This window comes from Chamaea fasciata, unplaced genomic scaffold (assembly GCF_029207755.1).
Source record: "Chamaea fasciata isolate MVZ Bird 193981 ecotype frontalis unplaced genomic scaffold, bChaFas1.0.hap1 SCAF_14, whole genome shotgun sequence".
In the NCBI taxonomy this organism is placed as follows: Eukaryota; Metazoa; Chordata; class Aves; order Passeriformes; family Sylviidae; genus Chamaea; species Chamaea fasciata.
Window position 1 is genome coordinate 12,115,356 of NW_027094099.1, and position 25,704 is coordinate 12,141,059.

The window sequence follows — 25,704 nt, forward strand, 5'->3', positions numbered from 1 at the left end:
TGTAAAAATCCTGCGGGCTAAACAGACTAAAGCTGAAAATCCACAAATTCCTATGCTTGGCACTGCCCAAGTTCTAAAGCCATCTCTGGCTGGCACTGTGACCTTCCTGCCACGAGAACAAGCAGTTCACAAAAATGTGGGCAGGTCTTTTTCTCTGGAACAACGGCACAGCCATGGGCTGGTGTGGATGGAAAGTCTCACATCTGAAACATCCTCTTCACTCTCCACAATGCCAGTGGGACCACATAACTCTACTGAAAAACAGGTATCACATGATGATTTGGTAGTTGTCAACAACAAGGCAAACATCTTTCCAGATTTCACACTTAAAAGACAAAAAGATGCCTTGCCAAAATGGGCTTTTTCTACAGTAAAAACAGACTGGAACCTGAAATATGCTGTTCACATCAATCACTCATATACATTCTGTACATGGCAGTATGTTTCAAGAATTGTTTCTTCTTTCTCAGGTCAACCACAGTGCCGAAGCATCTATTTTCAGAAATCTCTCTGTTATCTTCCATTGCAGGTACAATAATCCTGACACAGCTGCCTCCAGCCCTCCAAGGAATAAAGTGGGAGCTGTGTGGGTATGTGTTGGTGGGTGGAAAATCCCATAAAAAATTGAGTCAAGTCTTGGACAGTTCTGCAGAGACATAAAAGAATTTGGGACATATCATGTCTATGGAAACTCTCTCTCCTCCCCACCCCACAAGCTCTGCTGTGTGTTGTTTACTGGGTGCCTGCTTGTCTTCACTCTACAGGTTGTGATGCTTTGTGGACACTCAGTGAAAACCTCTGTTTTATCCTGGGATAAAAAGCGTAAGTAGCTATTAACTCTCTATAAACAAAATATTATACAAGTCATTCCCCACCTGCCCAGAGGCAACATCATACTAGGTCAGTCATCCTGTACCAAGATGTTAAAATAAAAGATGCTGGGATCTGGTTTTAATTCTCTGTTCTCTGACTTCCTAATCTGCAGGGCTGGGCACGTTTCAGAGACAGATGGTTCTTTAGGGTTCATGTACTTAAAAGAGCTCACAGACAGAAGTAAAAAAATAATAATAATAAAGAAATCAAGTGCTGTCAGTTGAAACAGCCCTTCACACGCAGAGTACCTTTCTGATACATAAACCTCCAACAAATGTGCTCTTGAGAACCAAAGGCTACAGAACAAAGTCCCAGAAGAGCTCTATGACAGCTTCTTGTTTAGTCAACTGTCTCAGCAAAAATACACTTCCCTGAAAAAAGGGACGTTTTATTTTTCTTTATTTTTTTTTTCAGGGAGTGTTAAGAGCTCTGAGAAGAAAAGTATCAATCTTTGACAAGTATCTTAATGTCCACAAATGACAGAAGAAAGACAGACCTTCTCACAATATATTTTTGGTATAAAACTTCTGGCACAAATACCTGCAATAGATTTTTTTAACATTTTTTTAAACAAATAGGCTGATTCAATTTTTAAATGGATGTGGGGAAACTAATATTGTGGCTTGCCAATAGAGTGCAGAACTCAACCCCTACATTGTTTTGATAATATATTACTTTTCCATTAGACGTGAGTTTTACTATCACTAATTATGACGTTTAAGGCAGAACACGATTGTATTTGCCAGGACTGTGTTTCGTGTCATGCCTCAACTCAATCTTTGAATTTCTTTGGAGAATTTTATATGTGAAGCCAAATAGGAGTCCCATCCAACTCTTCTCTGTATCAGCTGGAGCTCTAAATAATTCATGGAAAGTCAGAGTTCAAAACATTTGCATTCACTTGTCTGGTTGTCCATATGAGAACCACTCCCTCCGTTCTAAGAAAGATCATGCAGAAATCAGAGCTGGGAAACAGACATGGCAGTGTAAGGCAGCTCACAGCACAAAAAATCCTGTGCTGATTTTCAGGAAGATTATGTGTTGAGGAGAAAAATTATCCCTAATCTTCTCTTTCACACGGTTACTTATCATCTGTTCAGTGCTTACTCTGCTTCTCCACTGGCGAGCTCCTGGTCGCTGGCACTTCTCTCTTTCGAGCTGAACACTCGTTTTCTCATTTTTACAATCTGACTCTATCTACAACATCTGGATTTTGTGGCTGTGTCTACAAATTGCTTGGTAACAAGGGTTTGCACTGCAGAGAAAACTGCCTAAGCTGAAATCATCACTGCAAGACAACATGTTATTAAGGCTCTGGGACACAGGTTCCCCGGTCCAAATCTATGCTTGTATGACATGGAGTGATGCTTCCATAATACACATAAACCACAGAAAATTGTCACACGATGCTCTTTTCTTCTCAAAGGACACCTATCAGCTCAACTGTTGCTGTGGTCAGTCACCATTTCCATCATAAAGTTCTACTTTGTCACACTTAGAAAATATGGCAATAAAAGATCATGCCAAGACTAAACTTGGCATACAAGTCCTGTCCAGAAGTAACCTCAACTAATCTTTGTCAGCTAGCAAGTGAAGTGACTTAGTAATTTTTAAATCACTTGAAAATGAAAGCTGTAGAGGTTCTGGTTCTCATCATTTTCTTGCAGTCACTGCCCTGCACTTTCAGCACCCCTTCACTGTGCAGCTGGAACAGTGTGGAAGGACTCCTGGGAAACCCAACTGTCCTGAGGAGCCTTTGTGGCATGGGTGGGATGGCATATGCTGCTCCTGCCTCGCCTAAACAGAGAGGGGGAGGCTGAAGGGAGATGTTATAGCTGGTTTCTTAGTGCCCTGCAGCCTGCAGCCCAGGATTGAAGATACCAAACCTGAGTGTTTCCCATTTGCAGCACTGGAGATGCTGGGTGCATCTTACAGGGATCTTCCAGCCCTGACAGGCACATCTCAGACACACCATGGAATCACTGGGAGTATTTCCAGGCAATCATACAGAGATACTGTATTCATCACTCTATTCTTTCATGAGCTGCTTATGGAGAATTAGATTCGTAGAAATCAGTCTTGCAAAGTGTTCTGGAGCACTGTACTTTAACAGAAGGACAGCCTACTACAATACTCGCTCAGCCATTTTTTTGAAAGCTAATGTAGCAGAGGAATTCTTTGAAAGTGTTTTTTCTCTGCACTTCAATCTAAATTCTGTCTGTTCCCTGTACCATTAGAGATTTTCTGTCTGCAGCTGAGAGGCTCTCACTTGCACTGGGACTGAGCCTGCACCTGAACCCAACATCCACCAAGTTCCACCAGTGCACCCTAGGCACAAAGAAGTCTTCGCTAATGGATTCTCCCATGGCATCTGATCTTCATCCATATTTGAAGTGATTTACTTTGACATCTGCAGATTTTCAAGAACAAAGAGGGAAAATGAATTATCACTCTGAATATCTGCCCCACTCTGATTAATCATGCACATGACGCACATAAAGAATTCTTGGGAGCTCAATTTTTTGCCATCATCAGGGCTCAGCTGCTCTTTTCTAGATCATTTCTAACCATTCATACACTTCACAGTTCAGCTTTCCTGTTGCTAAAATGTGTTAGCAATTAATGCACAATAAACAAGCAGACAATTGTTCCACTTCCAGGGAATAAAATCTCCAAGGACACAAAATTAAATAGAAACTATCCATCCTTCCCCATATCCTAAGATTTCAAGGAAGAAGAAGCAATTAACTCCCCAAACACACCACATGGTTGAGGCCACAGCTAACAGGCACTTCAATCTGACACACACTTTACAGCTCCTGAAGTCCTGTCTCATCCTAACTATTCACTTCCTGCTTCTGCTTGGGGCTGGCACTCAGAAGAGTTCGAGAAACCCCATGATAAGGTGGGCCAAAGAGTTGTCTCTACCAAAACCAAGGGGTTTTAGCTTAGTTTAGCTTCCAGCAGGTCAACCCCTTGATGTGACTCATATGCAGTACCACAGAAATGCCAGAGGAGGAGAGGGTGAAATGAGGTGAGGATTGCATAAGCTGTGTGACTGCCAAAGAAATGCTCATGTGAGCACAGCCCCAGTCCCAGCCTTATTCCTGGGGGCAGAAATGTGAGCGGGAGCCTGCTTCGTCCACTGGTCTGTTCTCTGTCCCTCCCCATTGGCAGTGGCAGCCTCCCAAGTTCTCAGGGTCTGGAGCAGCATCTCTGGGTAGCAGGACTGCTAAGAGGTGCTGGGAAAATCCCGGCAATGCCACACTAATGATCAGCACTTGTAACAAGACAATTTCAACCAAAGGACACTGCTCCAATCTGCTGCAGGGCAACTGAAGTTTCTCCTTGCTCAAAATGCTGTCACTGCTTTCCCAGCTCAAGGGCTGAAGGGGGAGGTTATAGCATTGAGAAAATGGACCCCGAGAAAATGAGGAAGAGAGCAAAATTAAAAATCATAACACACTGTTACACTTTCACTTGAAAATCTCTTCCCTAAGCAGATCCTCTGCTCAACAGCCAGACGCCACTAAAAGATGAGGATGTTCCTACTGCCTGAAGTGAACTTCACTTTGACCAAAAAATATTTCAGATGCAGCCGACTGGCTTGTGGTTTCCATCACTTTCAAACTCTACATTGCCCTTTGCTCTGCATGAAACATGCCTTTGGATAGCCAAGGAAAACTTGGTTTAATAAGCACCAAATTAGAGGAAATGCATTTGCCTCCCTGACATCTTTTAAAATGTCACTAAGACACACATTATCTCAGGTCACTGCAGGATTTCATTCAGTACTTGTTACAAAGCTGCTGCTCTCAGTGTGGCCTGTGTTACAGCAAGGGAAGTGTACCTGGCTGAATGGACTCTAGAATCACCTTTATCCTAGAAAGGTATCTCAAAGGAGCAAGAGTGATGGTGCTGAAGTCCTGCTGCCCCCTGCTTATAAACAAATTGAAGCTAGACTGACAGTCCTTATAGAAGACTGCTTCTCTTATTCCACGGTACCTTGTGGAGACAAAGAAATAGAAGCTTAAAATAATAAATCTAGAACTTTCTGGTTATCTGTATGCTCCACGAACTATCAGAACCACTTGCACACAAAATTTCTGTACTTCACCAGCCACACCTTTTAAACAAAAGTACTTAAAAAGCTGAGCAGGCGACCCTGCTTTCCTCATGCTGGGAAAATATTCAGCTGTCCATGTACAACAGATTTACAGGCCTTCCGTGTCAATCTGACCACTCCAAAAGATTCAGGCAGGGAAAAGATTTAGCTCTATAAATACTATTGAACTTCTCTTTCCACTGGCTACAGATCAATTCCATGCAGAAGAAAAGCCCATAGCTAAGGCTGGAAAAAACACAGAGTTGGGTTTTCAGAAGTGCTCTGCATTTGTCTAGTCCAGCTCTAGTTTGAGCAGGTCAAATCCCATAACTGAGCACTTTTGGAAGTCAAAACATGACTGTTCACTGAGGCTCTGGAGTAATTGCTTCTTGGACAAGAAGGTCTGTATGTTAAAATGTATTACAGGCTACATAATAAAAACAGAGGTTGTGCTCTTTTGCAAGTCTCGTGGTATGAAACTCAGCTGTTTTTCCCTGCACAGGTTCCCCTAACTGTTCACTTGGTTTCTATCCATCTGGATTTTCACCACAGAATTTTGCTTTGAGCTTCCAGTTTGAATACATGAAAGCTCTGCCAAAACCACATCACATTCAAACCACAGGAAATCATGAATTTGGCACTGTTTTGACATGGAAGCTGTAAACAGTATGCAGGTTCACTCAAAACTGGATCACTGTCCTTTGAGTTATGAAACTCAACAAAACTTCCAGCAAACCAGGTCAGAAATCTTAACTACTAAGGCAAAGAGAAATTGTGATTTTTGCGAGGATCAGGGCTTTTTTTGAATATTATGCCCTACACTTTCTCCTTCCGCTATAAACATAATACCTTAAGAATAAAAAGAGAAACTAAGTTTCCTCCTTTCCAAGTTTGAGTTACAACAGGATTTAGCTAATTCTCACAGCTCTAACACACACATATCCTATTAAAGACAAGGCAGTTTCCTATTGGCAGCTTTGAGCATGAATAACTGTAAAAGCCAGAGTTGTTGAGAAGATATGAATATGGTTTAGTTTTATGTGCAATAGGATAGGAAATCAACTTACAGGTAACTTACACTACTGCACAGGAGCCTCATAAGTAAAATCCAGTATATTTTCAGTTGCCAAACACTGGATTTTTTCCCCTCAAGATTCCAATTAGCAAACCACAAGGAACTTGTATGAAAACAGGAAAGTCTAAAGTACGATTTTTGACTTCAAATTAAACACTGTCCTAGAAGAAACACATACTTGTAAAGAAGTCACAAGTTCATTGAGGATGAAATGAAAACAATCTAGATTTCCAGGTCAAGCCTGAGAACAGTCCAGATTCCAAATCAGAGTGTGAATGCAGAGCTACATGAAGGTGGTTTGACTGAAGTCAAATGAATAGGAAGCAAAATGTAGTCACTCAAAAGAAGATTGATATTACTGTACTGCCTGCAAGAAAACACAGTTTAATCTTGCTGAGTTTCACTTTAACCAGATTTTTACACCATGCGTTCCGAATGACAGGAAAAGCTCTCCAGGGATCCTGAACACACAGAACCATACATCAGACATATCTGACCTGTCATAGAGTTTTCAGATGTGCACAGTTGCTCTCGCAGCTTCTCCACGTCGTCTGGATGAACCTGCTCGTACAAAGTGCTGCCAAACCATTCAGACTGGGGCTGGTTTAGCACAGGAGTCACAGAGTCTGATACGTAGATCACTCTTCCCGTCTCAGCTGCAACTACAAACAGGAACCCATCTGCAGCCTCCAGGATAAGGTGTTTCAGCTCCTTCCAAAGAAAGGATTTGATTAGAATGCCAGCAAGGAAAGGGAATTAAATACAATGTCTGTCACTGTCAGAGAATATTGTTTTCTTGTGATCTTAGTAGCTGATCAAAACCTAGACAGAAATTTTCACTGATATAACAGTACAACCAAACTTGCAGCAAGGAATAAATTGCCCATCTCAATAACAAACAACGTTTCATTTTCTGTTACTGCCTTTCATCTGGTGATTTCCATGCACTTTACGAAAATAAACAACTAATAATCACCGCATATTTTGTGATAGGCATCTAACATTAAAAAATAAAAAGATATTTCAGAGTACAAACAGAGGAAATGAACAGCTCTAACTCATGGCAAACTCATCCCTTAATTAAACGTTCTGAATAATTTAATTGGAAAGAAACCAATAAGACTTTCTAGTTTGGCTCCCCCTGGCCCTGCTCAGGATGAGATCTGTTTGTGAATTAAACAGTCACTGGATAAAAGGCAGAAAGTGTAATGGGAACAAGGAAAGAATCCCCAGCTACTTCTTCCATTAGCAGCCACTACGCAAGAAGGTTCTATTGCTTTTTGTTTTCTTTACCCAGCCTGTGAGTATGAGGCCTCAGCATCACCCAGAAACACTCCCTTTCCTTAACAGAGCCTGAAAACCTCTCATGGCAAAGGGTGGCAACTACCACTCCAGTTCCTAGAAAAGAAGCTTGAACAGCCTTTGGTGGCTCCAGGGACCATCAGAGCTAAAGATACTGCACCTGGAACTCAAACCCAGAGCTCTGGACAACCTGAGTCCCATTCCAGGTGAGACAGATGGGCAGGGTAAGTTTGTGAGTGGTAGAATTAGCTGATGAGGTGAGGATAAAAAAAAAAAAATCTGGCCAACTACAAAGAAATGGGAAACTCATCTCAGGAAACACTCAACAGATTGTCAACTTCTGCTGCTTCGTTATAGAGAAAGTATATTGATCCTGAACTACTGACTAAATGAAAAACCTCACAGTACAGCTAGCCACACTATACTGAGGATGATATAACCAGTTTTTCACATTATTAAAAAAGATGAAAACAAACTCTGTAATTCTGCAAGATTAAAAATACAAAAAAAATTGCCATGAGAAGTGAATTGGGTGTGCCACCAGCAGGATGGCACAGTCCCTCCAGAAACACACTTCAGGAGAGCTGGAATAAGCAGTTGTGAGCACTGAGGGGTCAGCAGCAGCTGCTGTTTACCCTAAGAGAAAGAAGTATTGCCTCCAGCCATAAATTCCACGTGTAAGTGCTTCAATCACTTCAGACCACAAAAATGAACATTACACCCATAGGAATTCGAAAACAGTGAAGGTGGTAGGAATTTTCAATGTTCTCAGTAAACACAGTTTTCTTTCACTGGGTACATCATCCTTCTTCCATCAAATATGTAACCAAGGAGTACCTCAGACAGTACACATGGGATTCATCTCTGCCCAGTTCAGCTGCTGGGAACTCCAGCATTAAGACTAAATGATGTTTTCAACCTTCCTCTAATCCCCAGAGAGAGAGGCAGGTATTTCCAGACTCATTTCCACTTATTTTGGAGAATCTTTGTTAGGATGGGAAGAACCCAGATCTGGAGGTGAAAATTCCTTTCCGCGAGGCAGTGAGTGACTTGTTTTTCAGGCGGCCAGACCTCAATCATGAGAATGTCAACTTGCTTCTCCAAAAATAAAGACCTGTCATAGTGTTAACATCAAGTCCAGTCACAAAAAACTGTCTCTATTCACACCTTCGATATGTAACTGGTATCAACTTCTACGCTACAGTGAAGGATCAAGCTGAGGCTCTACTCCTCTCAGCATTTCCTCACACCTTTTAAGACCAAAAAAAATCCAGGGAAAACCAACATTTCTGTAAATTCTACCTGTTCTGTAAGAAAGGAAGGCTTGTAAGCACCATCAGTAGATTTGTTCCCAGTGCCCCTCATGGATTTCATGTGGGAAACAGCCATGCGCAGAATGGTCAGCTTGTCAGGCTTCCGAGCCAGGGCGCTGCACGTGGGCACCATGTCCGACAGCTCCGTGATGTACTGGGTCATCTTATTTCTCCTGCGCCTCTCAATCTCACTGTGATTCTCCCTGAGCATTTAAAGAAACACCAAAGCAACAGAAAAGAGACGTGAGCGGCGCAAGAATCTGAACTGGAGGCAATGAATCAAAATACTTTGCGCTTGTTTTGCTGTTTACACCCCAGGGGAGCAGAGTGCTTTACAAAGCCAACCACTGTTATCCCTCGGTTTACAGACAGAAAATCCAGGCCACAGACAGATAAATATGATTTGCCCATAGCTGTGAAAAGAACCTGTATTTCTACTTATTGGCTTGTGGCCTTAATCTCTTAACCAGTTTAATCTCCTTTGGTTTAAGCACAAAAATGAAGTAGAAATATGCGAGGAGCTAACATCTGCCAACTCCAGTCAAGCCCCCAAATTTGCTGTGATGCATCTCTCAGCTGCTTATGAAAGGTGTCCTTTAGAGGAAACCTCTCACTAACAACTGGATCAGGTCAGCAGGAAATGTCAGCACTGGCTTATTAAAAAAAACCCAGTCAGTGACAACACAGATCCCAAACAATGCTGTTTGGAACACCCCACATCCCTGCAGGGAGTCACTACATGCCTGCAGGATCAGACTGCAGCACTGGGACCATATATGGGATAACAGCACATACCAAAAAAAAAAAAAAATCCCAATAAATAAATAAAATGAGTACAGAAGACAGCAAGTAAACATCTGGCTTGTCAGACATACACTGGAATTTATGTTCAGGGACAATTTAGCACAGCAGGGAAGCAACAATGACAGTACTTGATGCTGCCCCAAGTTGGGCTAGGCTGCTATGTTCTCATCCTTTAGAAGAGTCATAAGGCTGAGGCGGTGAGTCAAATTTGATAAATCTCAAAATGGACACCCACCAGAGTCTTTCAGAAATAAACACCTCAGAGTTCAGCTTTCCCATTCTGGAAATCACCATGGCTTGATCAGCCTTAAGGAATCACACCAATATATACATCTGAAATGGTCCAAATGGACCTAGAATGCTTCAGTGCCCAGCACTTATTCTTCTCATACTGTACCTGTCAGGTGGCAGCTAAATACAAGTACACGAGAGGTAGATGATGCTTCAGTTGTCAAAGCAGCATCTTCCACTGATTTCAATGAGCTGTGCATGGCATTGTCTTGTGGGATCGCTGGCTGATCCAACAAGATGTGAGAGGTGATCACTTGGAGAGTCCACCAGCATTGACTGATGTGATAACACAACATTAAAAGAAACCGCAACATTCTTTGGAGCTGACTACTATGCAGACTGACCATGAAAGCAGAAGTTAGGCTTGGCACACTTTTTGGATACTTTTAGGAATTAAGCATTTTTTAAAAAACGCAGGAAAGAATTGTATGCTGCTTCCTGAAATACAGGAATGCAAGGGATTGCCCTGCTTTGGGTATCCTGCCCCTCCACATACAGGTGTTACGTGCACGAGGCACTGTCGGCATGAACACCACTTGCTAGGGCTACGTGCAGAGTTATTATTCCTGTGCTTACTGTGTGATATGCAGAAAATCCAGCTATGATAGCCCATGGGCTGCTCAGTAAATTACAGCCAAGCCTCGCCTGAGGTCACTGTCTAGGACACTGTAATAGTGAACCTCTCATTTCACTTGGCTGAGAACCAGCCCCTCGTGTGGGTCTGCACAGATGTAGGAGGGAACAGGGGGAGTTGGACCACAGACACACCAAGCAGAACAGCTGGTGTGACAGTGCACATGTACACAGAGCACAGTGTGTACATGCCAGCTGGTACATGCAGGTAAATATGGACACAGGGAAGATAAAAGCACTTTTACATGATGAAAGCTTGCTCTAAGTTCAGCATTTTCACAGAAGCGGTGGTTAAGGAAAAGAGAGAGAGAGACAAAGAACAGACATATTCAACATACATTTCACACTTAAAAGTACATAATACACTGTCTACCACTCAAGTATTTTGGTACTTGTGGACATTGAAAACAGCCTTTATAGAGACAAAACAAAGAGACTGTAAAACCTCCCGAGAGAAAAAGAGTATCCCAACAGTCCATTTCATTTATGATCTTAAAAGCTAGAGAGTAATAGCATGTTTATCTACTGGCTGTGGAAATGTTCAAGCAGACAATACCCCAAAAGTTTCCTGAAACTAGTTCAAATTTAAATCCTTAAAAGAAAAAGAGGGGCTGTGCTCCTCTTCCAAAGCATGTGTCCTAGGAACCCAGGCATTCACAAACTTGTACACAATGATGTCCTAATTCTGTCATTTCTAACTTTATTTTTATACGGAAATTACGAAGGGAGATTAAATTTTGGGATGGGGGGGAGTTGATCCAAAACCACTAAGGGTTTGTATTTCTGACTTCAAGCAGCTTTGGAACAGCCAAAAGATCAGTATGAACAGCATCACATAAAAGAAAAATAAGGGCAAACCATATTTGACTTCCCTTTTTCCTACCTTTCCCTTCTGTGTCAGCAGTACTTTGATCATCACCCCACCTAAAACAAAATAACCATCTCTCTAAGCTAAGGCACACGTACTGAGATTTTTTGGACACGAACATCCCCCTCTTTTCTCTCAGCAGAAGAGCTCTACAGGACACGCCTACCTTGCAAACTTTTCCTTATCACCAGTGATTTGATCACCATCATACCTAGAAACAAAAGATAGTACATCAATCAAGAGGAGTTACATATTGCATGAGAGCCAACACACAGCAGAAAGCAAAAAAATTCACAACTGCAAACCATTACAAATAACAGCAAAAAAACCAAGGGAATGAGAATGCTACAGCAAAGAAAACACAGTCTGATGATACTTCCAAGCCATGCTGATTCAGAAACTTCATTTGTGTATTTAAAAAAATAGAAGACACATTTCAGTGGATTTAAGCAAACACTTTGACATACACTGATTTCTTGGGAAACTTAACAAGCAGCACCAGTACAAGAAAACACCAGTGAGCTTTTATCCACAGCAGCCCATGAAATATTCATTGCTGCGCTGGAAGTGAATGGGATGTATCTGTTCCAGCTTGCAAACACAGCTCCCTCCATTCAGCAGAGGGCACTGATGGTCTACAGATAACACGGGAGGGCAGAGACAGGCTGAAGGGCGATGCCTTATGTAAGGGAGCCTTCAGGAGAAAGTTCTGCAGGTACAGACACCGTACTGACTGTCATGGAGGCTGGCAAAAGGCAGGCAAGGCAGATGAAACTGCTGGGCAAATAGAAGTGAAATTTAAACTGGCTTAATTCCCTAGAAGTAAACAGGTACCTCATTCCTACTCAAATCAACACAAGTTGGATGCCCAGCCAGGTATGTGTGGTGTTTGAGCAGCACCTTTATGGAGGAAATCCAGACCAATGGGGCTTTTGTCCTGTGGGACTAAAGCTTCACTGTTTCTGAAGCATTGTCCCAAAGGCTGCAATGTGACATTTCAGTAAAAAATCACACACTGCTCCTCTTTCCTAAAAAACGCACTAATCATTTGAAATTGGATTTTGCTTGCACAGTTATGGAAAGACTCATTTTTTTGAAACCAAACTGCTAGTTCCAAACCCCAAAATGTATGTTTTGGAAAACACAAAAACAAGGTAATGGCTTTTCTAGAAGTGAAGATTATAACTGCTCAAGAACAGTTAAATGAGAGTTTGTATTAGAATTACACCTTTCCAAAATGATGTAATTTATTACAATAGACAGCCTATGAAGGTCCCGTGTATTAACTAAAAAAGTAATACAGCCTAAATAAGCATGTTTCTCCTCTTCTAACAAATCAATAATGAACTTTTTTCTGTCTGAAATGAATTTAAACTAATTTTAAGTAATCCACCCATGCAAGTTCCTCATTCAAACAGTGAAGACTAAGCTTAAGCAAGTCTTGAGCTGTATTTCTTTATGTTGTGTTCAATAGCAGCACCCTCAAAACGTTCCTGTGACAACGCCACTTTATTCTCCTTGACTCTGTCAGGAGAACAGACTGAGTCCAAGCAATTTTCAGCAAAAAGACCAATTCAATGAGGAATGGGCACATTACAGGGGAAGCACATGCCCAGGGCTCCATGTGGGGATGAGGTGTCATGCAGGGATACCTGAGCTGAGCGGGAAGCCCTGGGAAGCAGAGTGTGTTACCTCCCATGGAGCACTGTGCTAACACCACTACTCTTATGCTCCCAACCAGCCTGGGGCTTGTCTACTCATCGTTCTCTGCTTGACTGGGCTGAAGATGTTATTGCCTCCAAACACCGGTTTTTCCCTTCCAGTCCCCCAGCTGACCTCTGCACACATGCTCCTTCAGGCACTTCAGTCAAAGCCAGCTGGGTTAGCTTCAACATTTAAACAGTAACTCTTTGATAACTAAATCATTTTGACCAAAACAAGCTAGGAATAAGTCATGTGAGCAATCTGGAGAGGGGAATAGCTAGAAGAGGATGTCTGAACATAGCCCTGGGTGTCTCTGCATGTTTTTTCTGTACACTCTAAAGGCAGAACAATCTGGGGTCTATACAGCATTTAATACTTAAACATCAGATTTTGATCTGACACCAAATATTAACTGAGTCTAAGCACAGCACAGTACACCTCTCCATTAAAGGCAATGGAATTATTGGCTCAACCCACCACTAAAATTTGAAAGGCCAAAACCAGAATGGGGAAACACCAACACATGAGTATCAGAGTGCCCACAAACCCTGATGCTTGTGGCAGGCACAAATCAGGTCCGATTCCTCACAAATCTTCTTCCCTTAACATGCATCTTCTAGCAAATATTATGACTAAGTCCTCAAATCACCAGTTTTAACATGAGGGACTGGTTCTATAAATGACATCAGCCATACAGGAGTGCTGCTGGTCCTGTGCAGTAAACTGTGATATGGTGTCACAGAGTATCTTCAGCACACTTCTCTTTGGACTGATTGGAATAACCCTGTTAAACCCCACAGTGACAGCTGTGTTTCAACATGGCTGCTGCTGCAGAGCTGCAATTACAATTTGGATAATCAGCAGTTACCCACAGGCCTCACAGTATCTACACCCTGCGCTGCAGCTGCTTGGTTTCTAATGAAAAAATGCAAACAGTGTGACCGAAAAAAAAAAAAAAAGGGAAAGTGCAAAAATGGCAATGAGGCTTTACTGTTTATTTCTAGCTTTGAATATTCCATGTCAACTAACATTTTTTTGGTCAATTTTTACTATTCAGTTACATCTAATGGTACATAATATAAAGCTCATTAACTTTAAAAAAAATCCACCTCTAGGATCTGTCAAATTGTCTTCACAAGCAATTAACATCTGAAATAAATTTGAAATGAAATTTCAGTTTCAGTGGCTGAAAGACAACTTCAGCAATGTCAAATAACCAAAGTTCATCCACAGCAGTTGAAATAATAAGCTGATATAGCTGCAGAGTGAAATTGTGACACACGCTGTCATCTTTATAAGCCAATAACTACACTAGGCAGATTTCTGCCGGAAGCTCTAATTTTCAGAGGAATCCAATCAAAAGCGTAACTAGTGTTTGGGTCAGTTGTTGGCAAGTTCTTCACCTATATTTACATTGATTTTAAACCATCAGTAATGAGACAGTTGTCTTTCCCCACTGAAAGAAGCCAGTAATTTGGCCAATGCTCTTTTGTAAATGCTCACCTTGAAAATTTGCTGGGCCCCTCCCCATCTTCATCATCAAAGTCCATTCTGTAAAAGCAAGATTTCCAAATCAGCAATCAAGGCGTTGGCAATGGTGGCATGAACATTCAAGCCGAGCTGCTTTCAACGTTGTTAGCTTTGTGTTTTGCCTAGAGGTGTTAACAACGGAGGATTCCAGTCTTGCTCATCCTCTCCAGACCTAGGAGCAGCTCATCTCACAGCTGATTTTTGTCCCAGACCTTCTTAGGGCTGTGGAAGAGCCGAGTTCTTCCTTGGGCCAAATCCCAGCCTGCTGCTTTGGCTCCTCCAGGGAGCCACAAAAAACAGGAACCTCTTTCTTCACTTCCTACACAGACAGACTAGGAGGATTATCTTCCTGATTTAGACATCTAAATTAGATTGCTGTATTAGCAGTGTGATTGTGTCATCGATATTAGCACTATAAAGTTATACAATAATAAAATTTACAAAGCATTTTAGACATTTTTATACCTCTGGATAAATACTTATATCCCCAATTACAAGGATGCAACTCTGCCATTAGACATTAGACAGTCAAGCTGATATAAAACTATCATATACAATTATTTTATTAGTGTATTTACTTTAATAAAAAATTAGTATGATATATGCACCTTGATCAATCACTTTTCATTTGAGTAGATAGGAAATTATAGTTTTGTTTTGCAAACATTTTTTCAGATGTCTTTCACATTCTAAGCTTTCTAACCTTTCAGTGTAGTAAAACTTCATACAACTACAGATTCCATGTCTCTAACACTGTTCACATTAACAGGTATAAGTCCTATTAAAGGCAAAAACACTTCAAAGTGACAATGATATTTATTTCAGTATTAAAAGGATCCCTACCAATGACAAATGGAGATTTATATGTCCAGAGTGTGGGAATAAAGACCCTAAAACAGTCTCTAAAACTGTATCAGCATAGAGAAGTGCCAGTCAGGCACTGCCTTCCTTCTTAAATTCTGACAACCAAGACAGATTGATCCGTAAAAGATGTGTCTGAGTCACAGCAACCTCTGTACAACTGGAATGAGGGCAGCAAGTGAGCACAGGAATTGGACATGGCATTGGAAAAGTTACAATAATATTTTCCAGATGGTAACAGTGATTATTCATTTCTGGAGGAAGCAAAGAGAAAACCATTTTCCCCAAAGAGCTTTAAGAAAAGCTGTGTATTTAACTTGCTTAACTTCGATGCAATCGCTGTTTTCACTGTAAATGACATCTTTGCTCACCTAATTACCACCAAATCCGGTTCCAAGGTCTGTGATCCTCAGCTGCCTCCCGCAGAACAGCACCGACCCCCAGTGGCCGGTGCCCTTCCCTCTGTGACAGGGCTGCAGCTGAGGCAGGACCTGCTGCTGCTGCTGCTGCTGCTGCACCCCAAATGCTGCTGGCCCCAAGACAGGGCAGGCACCAGCAGCCTGAACCCCCCTCGACCTGCAGCACTCCCGGAAATTTAGCATTTACACACCGTGGTATAGCCCAGGGTCTCCTGCCACCTACCTGCTTCCTCCCCACATGTGCCTGCAGGTGACATTCCAGAAAAACCCTCCCAGTGATTTGAACTGGAATGTTTCTACCCGCACTGCAAATGTGACAGTCGATGTTACAGGAGAGCTGTTTGTTTACAAGTGGAGGGCAGCGCTGGGATGGCTCCACCTGACACCACTCACAAAAGCATCACATCAGGCACACCCTTACTTGGTTTCACCAAAACACATCTGAGAGAAACACCCAGTTTCAAACTGGGGCAAAAGGGATGCAGAAAAAAATTACACACCTGTGGGGGAAAGCCTTTTCTTCAGGGATTTTATGAGACACTGTTTTAATCTGGGACAGATTAATTTTGTAACTCTTTCCTTTCCAGTACACTGAGATCACATGCCTTGGTGGATACAATTCTATGATTTATTTAGCTTCCAGCCAAATACTCCAGCTGAGTGCTAAGGAATGGGGTTTCCCCAAAATCAAATATTAGCTATACTGCATTTAATCTAGTTTATTATTACTGGAATACAATACAGACAATTAGAGATGATGATAACAGTTTAAGGCTTGATCCTGCTGCCTGCACTGTATCACCACCTCAGAGGGAGTAAGGGGAACTAACACACCTATTTACTTAGAATGTTGGATATCAGTTTCTTACTTTAGGAGATTCTTGATGGGTTAATATCCACAGGTAACACCTCCCACATTTACAGTGAGCTCATCACAGCAGAATCTGAATGCACAAGATATAAGTCTGCACCAGACTAAATCCCTAAATAATGCCTTTGCTTTGTTAAACTACCCAAACTCCTTTATTTCATACTGAACATAAATTTCATTGAAAATATCAATACTTGTAAAAAATGCAACACCCAGTGTATCTCCGTGCCATCTTTGTTAATAACACATTTCCTAATTTCACTGTGCAAAATGAAAAAACCCTTTGAAACATTAAAAAAAAAACAACCCTCAGGTATAAAGTCATTCATTCCAGTGTCCTGCCTGATCCACCATGTCTGCTTTACAGCAAGGCAGAGGCAAAGACAGTGAATCAGTTGTAACCTTTAGTAGAACACAGCAGAACATGTAAAAAGAATATTCCGTCAACCTCCTCACACCCTGACAGATAAGATCTTCTGTTTAGATAGAATATACTGCACATTAGCAAAACAGTAGAAGCAGCCTCCCAGAAGACAAATGACATCATTTCAGAAGATTCAGAAAGACTATCTTTTATCTTCATTTAAAATTCCCATTAAAAAGAGGCTTTAAAAAAGAGCTGCACTCTGCTCTTTTGTTTTGAAGAGACAGCATAAATCTTGTTTTCCTCTTTCATACTGTTCACATCAATCGTGAAAAGGCCTGATGCATGAGGTACTTATTAAAATGTATTTTCCCTAGAAGATGTGGGGCTACCATAAATACAGTGATGAAAATACTTTTTAAAATTTAATTATTCTCAATTAGAAACATTTTCATTAAAAAAACCCAACAAACCAAAACGCCTCCAACAAGATGGACCTGCACAGATTAAAAAAAATTGACACGTGAGAGGATTTCAACACTGCAACAAAATTACTATGCAAAATTCCCAATGTCAAAAATGTCAAAAGATGCTCGCCATGATTACACAGTGTAGGGAGAGGGAAGGCAGGAATGGTCAGGAGTAAATGCAGCTGAGAAGCAGATGGGGATCTGTATTACAGCCTTTTATTCAGCACAATATTGGGGGGGTAGAGTGGTGGAATCAGGTCTCTCTTCCCCAGATTTTGATAGCTCAGGTTCAGAGAAAAGGCAAGACTACACCGTGAACTGAAACAAAACCAATGCAACTGAAACAAGCTCATCAAAAAAACCCCAACTCTCCCTGCCCAAGTACAGATAGTCCAGGAAGGTGAAAGAGCCCCTTATCCTCTAATACAGCAAAGCCTAAATTAAAACCACATTAAATAAAGAACTGAGGGTGCATTAATCTAAAGTAGTCATTGACCACTGCAGTGCATTATCTCATGCTGTCACTTTTTTCTATGAAGTAGTTGGTATAATTTATAGAGAGGAAAAATATTTTTCCAAGCTGTCAATGAAGCCAAATGCCGACACGGCAGAAACACTTTCTGGATAGCCAATGACTTCAAACTGATCTATATTCAAGTCCACGCAGCAATTATTCTGCCAGCTTGCCTCAGCAATTACGAAAAAAGAAACAATTTTCAGAGATAACCAAAACTGGGAAAGCTGGCTGTGTACGCTAGCTCCACTCCTTTATGTTTGACACAAAACACTCACTACTAAAATGCCCAAGGATTGAGGTGTACCGAGATGTATCATCAGAACAGCAGAGAAAGGACCAAGTGTTAGTTGCAACTTTGTTCAAAGAGAAGCTCAGAGGAGTTAGACACAGCAGGCATTCTTTCCCTCAAGGTCTGAATACACAGTGAACATTTAAAAAAAAAAAAAAAAAGCACTCTCAGCTCAGGCTTGGAGAAAGGCTATTAGTTCAGAGCTATGGTACACAGATGAAATACCACGATCTAGGTGTAAAAGTAAATCTATACTAATTTACCCACTGAATTAACATATTAAAGACATTTAAAATAATTTAATGTTCCCCCCACCCTACCGTAAAGTGAGGACTTCACCTTCTCACAAATGGATGACAATACTTAAAATGCAACAGTTAAAGCATTTCAATTAATATCAAGTCAGTACTTAATATCAGAATATTTCACAGTCAGCAGCATCAAACCTTGGCAACAGTAAATTGCAAACGGATATTCAGAGCTGACATGGTTTATGATCAAAAAAGAGATCAAATATCCTGCAACTCAAGTACAAAACCTTATCTTTGCTAGGAAGCAATGAAAAGATGTTAATGCTTTGTCTTTTCTTTTGAGTGCAAGTTTAAAAAGGTTTTCTTATTGAGCAGCTTGAAAAGAAAAATGTGATGCCTGTCAAAGACAGATTTTAGGAGTTTCTCAAACCAATTTCATACAGTTAGCTCAGCATAAGAAGGGCACTCAGCTGGGGGAGATATTCAAACTGTTCTGTCCAAAGGAACACCCCTCAGAACAACCATCCAGAGCGTTCACATCACACCAACGTCGCTCCCAACCTTCTCCCTTGTTAATTCACTCTAAGACTGAGACTCCAGCCCTGTTACTGGAGCAGACACACAAAACTGCCAATGTACCTTGGTGAACAATCCCTAGAGTACCTCTTCCAAGGAATAATGTCTTCCCTAGGTCAGTGAAGATTTTACTCACACTGTCGATCCAGTTAAGCCCCACCACTGCCTTATTTAGGACTAAATAGAAGACTAATCAATCTCTTCTGAAGAGAGTCTCAGATCAGTTATCTCTGGGAAAGCATCACCCAAAGACCCTTATTATTTATGATCAACCTTTGATAAAAACAGAAAGGAGTTGTCAAACACTAGAGACTAGTTTTCTGTTTTTCTCAAGCTCTTCCTATACTTTTCTTCTAACACAGAGAATTACTATGAGTTGCCACAGAGCAATCTGATGTGGGCAATTACCCCCACACCACATCAGCCTCCGATGCTAGATTAAACAAATTTTCTTCTTTAGCAGAGCCCTCAAGCTTGTGTAAGGGCTGAATTTGATCCAGGTCCTTCTCCCAGAAGAAGACTGCTGTGCTTCCAGTGAGACCTAGAATATCGTGGTCCACAATCTCTGACGAGTGAGAGCTCATGCTATTTCTGTACCTGGAACTACAAAGAAAACATCTTTAACAGGCCTCTCTTTAAGAGATTCCAAGTGTACCCTTCAGATGAGGTTGAGTAAGTCTGCATGTGCAATCTTGCCACCTTTATTCACTTGATAAATCACTGTGAGATTAAACAGATGTAGGCTATACACATTCATTATATCTACAACAGCCACAAGATCCAAACTCCTTTCTGGATGCTTTGCCAAACCTGTAAATCTTTTGAAACCAGCAAAACAACAAGTCATACACTTATCAGCAAGTTTGATCTTGCAGGAAGAACAGATGCATCGAAGAAAAAAAACAAAACATCAGTGACTAATGTCACAATGCAGTTTACATAAATACAACATTACATAATAAACGCACACATATATACGGGTGCATTTTGAGTTTTACAACACAAGTAATTTCCAGTTTCAGACCTGGGAAAAAAGGAGATGGCTTACCCAGAGCGACGCTTTCCTCCTCTGGAAGGCATGGATCCTGCCATCCTCACTTGTCCACTCGCCATCGGAGCCACAGGCAAGGCCACCGAGCCAGGAATATCTGATGCCATTTCTGTAAGGCAGAGGGAGGGGAAGAGGTGGGGAAAATCCCTTAATCCATTACCTTCAAAGAGAAACCTCTGCTGATAACATTAGAGACAGGCCCTTCCCAAAACAAACAGAGAAAGTTTTCCTTTTTATTTCTTAGGAAAAGTAAAGCTCTCCTACTAAAACCCAGCAGATTCACAGATCCTTTAGAAAAAGCCCAGCTAGGTCAATAGACATTACAGTGCCTGGGACAGAGAGAATTGCAGGTATCTCTGTAATTCCACTGACCTAATGGTTCTCATTTTAAGTCTCAAAGAGGCTGTCAGATGAAGGCCAACAACCTTTTACAACAGTAAAAGTGCCTTGCACAGAAATGCAGAGCTGAATTCCCAAGGCAAAGGAAGCTGCGGATCACGGCACCAGGGTACCAAGAAAAATAAAAGTTCAAAAACTCAGTTTGCAAGAGAGGCCAAGAGATGAGAGCAGAGATGAATTACCAGATGATATTGGTTTTTATTATTTATATTCTGGAGGCATTCAGAGGGCCAGGCTGAACTTAGAAGAGCTCAAAGGCTTCCTGCATTTCTGTGTGGTGTTCTTCAGAGCAGAGCTGAGCCCAAATTCCAGGCTGATATTCATCCCTCTGCCAGGACTCCAGGTACAGCCACAGGTTAATGAGATCTTCAAACCTCAAAATTTTGATGTGAGAAACTGCAAAAACTCACCTTATGCAATGGTTTTCAGACCACTAATGGCAAATACTTCTAAAGTCTATTAATAACAGTTCATGACATTTCAAAAAAGAGAAGTAGAATATAACGTATTCATATCCTTTTCTTCCATCCCACTATTAAGCATGGGATTAAGAATGTTTTACTTCTGTATAGCTCCTATAAACTATATGAGCAATTAAAACTTTTTTCTAATGCACATATACTTTATTCACTCTGGAGGCAAAATCTACAGTCAAAACATTTAATTATCTTGAAAGAAAATGCATCTTCCTTCCAACATTTTTTAAAAAAAGCTTGGCAAGGTATGTGGAGCTACAGCTAAATATAATTACTAATGGAAAGCAAATCTGTTTTAAAAATCCTGCTATTTTTTCCCCAACAGATAAGTATGAAATAACTTCAATTATGGAAACAGGAACCCATGTTCTTTCATTATGTCTGGAGAGCACTTCCATCTCTGCCACACTTTATACACATCCATTATGCAACATTATGCATTTCAAATAATAAGATTTTATCTGCTCACTGATTTCATGAATTTCTTCTAGTACATTTAGTTTTATTAACTCCTTTTCAACTAAAAAGCAACAGAGCAATCCAATATTTTTTAACAAAGTCCGCAAGGCCAAACAATGAGACCTATGCCTACGCCCCCACACCACGGAAAGTTGCACAGTGGCTAAAGCTGCAACTATGTGGAAACACAACATTAATGCACATTAGCATATCTACAGACAAATAAAAGCATCAGCATGCAAACAACTGGTAAATCACTATTTCCAGAGTAAGTACCCTCAGCTGTCTCATGCCCATAATTCACTCATAATATTCAAACTCACCTCTCATGGATAGAACCGAAGGTCATTTTGGAATGCTCTGCTCACTCCTTTATTAAAGCAGATGGTAAAAACCATAATAAATCTACCTGCAAAGTGCCCCTGTCACTCAGAAACACATTTCAGCATAGATCAGCAAGGAGATCAGATTTTTTAAAAGTAGTAACTGTAATACAATTTCAGATCATCTCTGAGCAGTATTTTAAGAGTAAGAACAATACTGTATTGTGATGAGAAACTCTTGTAACCTCATTTTTCTCAATCTAAAGCAAAGATGATGAAGAAACACACCAAGGGTTGTGTTAGTCTACTTTTAAAAAGTCCAAAAGACAAAACTAATTGTTTAAGGTAACTTTACAGCTCACCAAATAAGGAAACAAAGCCCCCTTGCTCTCCTTTATGCATTCCATGCTTAGAAGTGCATCCAAAACAGGTTGAGCAAATTTCATTCTGTAGAGCCCTTGCTCTGACCACTGACAAGTCAGGGAGACCTAGACAGAATACTGTGATAGAGAATCATTGCCCAATTCAGGTGGTTGTGGATAGGTAGAATGAGTTGTTTTTCTGCTCTTACATTCAGCCTTATATGTATGAAAATATAGGAGGCAAGGGCAGCTAGCAAGGTTCATGTAGGAATGACAAACAGAACTGTATTTCATATAAGGGGGAAAAGAAAGATTTAAGGAATGGTCAAACCAGAGTTTTGGTTATGTCAGTGTCCAGGAGCACATTAAAGAAAACATTTTACAACAAACAGATCATCTGTCAATCAAGGCATAAGCTAAAGAATTACTGTGTAGGTATCTTAATTCGACAGAATTGCACATCAAAGACAGTGCAATAAAGAAAGCAATTTCTTAGACAAATCAGCCTTCAGATATATCTTCACAGTCCTGGGAGAATGAAACCAAGCCCATTGTGCTGACTGCTCTAAAAAGAGGCCTTCAAGATTTTCCATTTCCAAAATATGAGCACAAGAAGAAAAAAAAAACATTTATCAGGGACACACTGACACTCATCCACATGAAAGCTCAGCTAAGAGGGAGGAAAGGCTCAGGCCCTTCAAATCACAAGACATTCCATCCTGCAGCAGTGTGGTGAAGTTGTGACAGACCTGCACACGTATCAGTGTGTAAGACACTCAATTTACCCTTCCATTTCAGAGCTTCCCACATCAGAGACATCACCCATGGCGTGAGCCATTGCAGCTCTCGTGAGGTGCTTGGAGTGCACATACAGTGCTGACAAAAGCAGTCGCTTCCCAGGCTCTCTCTCCCAACACAACAGAATTAAGAGTTCTCCAGATGGAGAAACCAAGAGGCTTTGGTCTCCTTCAAACCACACAGCAAAGAAAGCAACTCCAAGGGCAACAGCACCACAGAGCATGGGACACCCCGAACCTGACTCAGCCAGGGCAGCACTGGAGCTCCTCACACACCTTCTTGGTGTACCAACAGTGACACCAGCGCACAACAGGACAACTTCAGGGACAGAGAGGGCAAAGTGATCTCAGTGCTCAGCTGCAGCCAGCTGGGTGTTGTCAGGAGCTCTATCCAAGTTGGATGGCCGTGCAGAAATGTAAACAATTGTGGCTGTAATAACTTAACTCACAGGAGATGAAGGCTGCAAGAACATCTGGACAGAAGAAGGAATGGATCTGAACTGCTTCCCAAATTACTTTCATCTCTACTCATTCATGAGAATATAAAAAAAGAAGCAGATCTTGATGATATTTTTATATTTAAAAAATATGCCTGGTGAGAAAAGTAAAAACATTGACATGTTATCTCAAAAACAAGGGCCAACCTGGGAAGGCAGAGCCAAAAGCAAAATCTGATGGAACAATCAGCTGCTTCTCTGACTAAACATCTGTGAAGTTACCTGTCTATGTATGCTCTGGAAAAAAAACAAGAGAGAGAAGAAAAATTACACTCATAAACATGAGTCTCAGATAGAAATACTGTGGTAGAGAAGCATTCCAAGGAGCCTATTAGCATAAACAAAACAAAAAAAAAAAGAGAATGCATCAGACACAGACCAAAAGGAAAAAATAACATAAGGTAGTCTTAAGACTGTATAGTTACATAAATTTAGAGCAGTCCCAGTTACTCTGTCGGAGCACAAATTAGTACTGAAGCCCAGACCTGCAGCATCAAGCTGGTTACAGATATATTTAAAAAACAAAACAAAACAAAAAGACATGCTAGGTCAACAATCATAAGATCATTGTTCCAGCCTTATCTAAGCCTATGTCAGGTACACATTAACACTGATGTTCACAGAAGTGTTTCAGCGGCAACAAGTGTTGGCAAGCAAGGTGTTCTCTTTCTGAGATTCAATGTTCAAAGAGTGGACTCCCCTTCTGCCAATGGAAAGAAAACAAGTGTTGCTTACTCTACCCAAAATTAAACCATGAACATAAGGGTCTAATTCTCAGGAAGTGAAACAAGGTCAAGCTGAACATTCATGAAAATCATCTGTAACCATCAAGGCAGCGTTCTGAGCAAATTTCTTTAAAATCTTTAAAAGGCGTTTCTTAGTGTCAAACAGAAATAATTTTTTTGCTGAAAAAATGTGTGCAGTATTTCATTTGGAGGTTACAGAGCTCCTAGAGATTTGCCAAAGAAGACAGAAATGTTATTAGAACAAAACCCAGCACAACACTCACAATCTTTAGTGAATATTCCTCCACTTGGACAATATTTAACAGTTCTTTTCTTATCACTGCCATGTCTGCGAGCAGGCCAGATCCTGCCACTAATATTTATGTTTATCTTGGGCATCCCTGAGGAGCCACATTAATCCAGGAACAACGTAAAAGCAGAATTAGTCCCTCCATTTCTGTCCAGACTTAATTTCACTGCTGAACATTCAAAGTTTAGACATTACACTTTTACTTTAGTGCCACATTTAGGTCAACCCCAAAATATTCACGGATATTTCTAAAATAAAAGATAATCTGAAAATGCATACTGAAATACTGGGATAAATTCAGGGATTCATTCCCCCCAAAATCCATGGTCATCTCAAGTTGTTACATAGATCTGCAAAAGAAATAGCTGCTGTGCATTTCACAAAGCAAAGCACAAAGAGCAAGCTAAATGCTGCACAAGGACACCATTAAAGTGCACAAGAACCCCAATCAGAGCAAGAATTACTGAAAAGTGCAGCATGCCAGGATGAACCTGAACTTCTCTTTATTGCAAGGGAATTATTAAACCACAGCTCTCAAGCCCAAACTTTAAATCTTGAGCCCCACCCCAGACCCACTGCCTGAAATGCAGCTCTATCTTGTCTCTGACACCAATTTGTGACTTGCTGAGGTATCCCCCAGAGAAGGGCAGCTCTTTGGCCATGTATCCTCACAGGGAGCATCACACAGCTCCAGGGATGGCGGCCCTTGCTCTGCTCCTCTCCACAAACCACAGCCATGCATCCTGCTGGGAAGCTTTGAAATGCTGTGCATGACAAGACTTTCTAAGTCTGTCTTACAAAAGGTCCTGTTAACTACACTATTTTCAGCCACTCGAGCTATACCCCCCTGGCCTAAATACAGCAGACATGGACAGGGCCAGGTTTAAACCCAAAGTCTACTGGACAAATGGTTTTGCCAGCTCCCAGAGACTTTGAATCCCTGACATTAGCTGTGAGGACCAGTTCCAGGTTTGCTATTCCATGTCAGGTACCACGGAGCATGCTCTCCACAGGACTCCTTTATCCTTCAGCATCTACTGTAACAAACACGACTAAAGTGAGGTACCAACATCTGACTAAACGAGGGGAAATTCTACTTTTATCAATACAAATGCAAGACATTTCCAGCCACTAATCCATAGAACGGCTGAGATGGCAATCACCTCCAAGTAAATGTGGATCTAAGGCT

The 25,704-nt window shown here is 41.1% G+C and overlaps 1 protein-coding gene across 3 annotated transcripts in view; it reads right to left on the bottom strand.

Moving 5' to 3' along the window:
- Positions 1–25,704, bottom strand: part of ARNT2 (aryl hydrocarbon receptor nuclear translocator 2) — a 97,565-nt gene that overhangs the window by 52,514 nt on the left and 19,347 nt on the right. The window contains exons 2-6 of one of the 3 annotated variants that reach the window (XM_066196230.1): positions 20,165–20,276; positions 14,472–14,519; positions 11,431–11,475; positions 8,658–8,871; positions 6,551–6,764 (exon numbers count right to left, since the gene is read on the bottom strand). In XM_066196230.1, coding sequence (XP_066052327.1) covers positions 6,551–6,764; positions 8,658–8,871; positions 11,431–11,475; positions 14,472–14,519; positions 20,165–20,276 — 633 coding nt within the window. Of the gene's footprint in view, positions 1–6,550; positions 6,765–8,657; positions 8,872–11,430; positions 11,476–14,471; positions 14,520–16,001; positions 16,091–20,164; positions 20,277–25,704 lie in introns of those variants that run through there. The other 2 variants (XM_066196232.1, XM_066196231.1) reach the window with 2 other exon arrangements.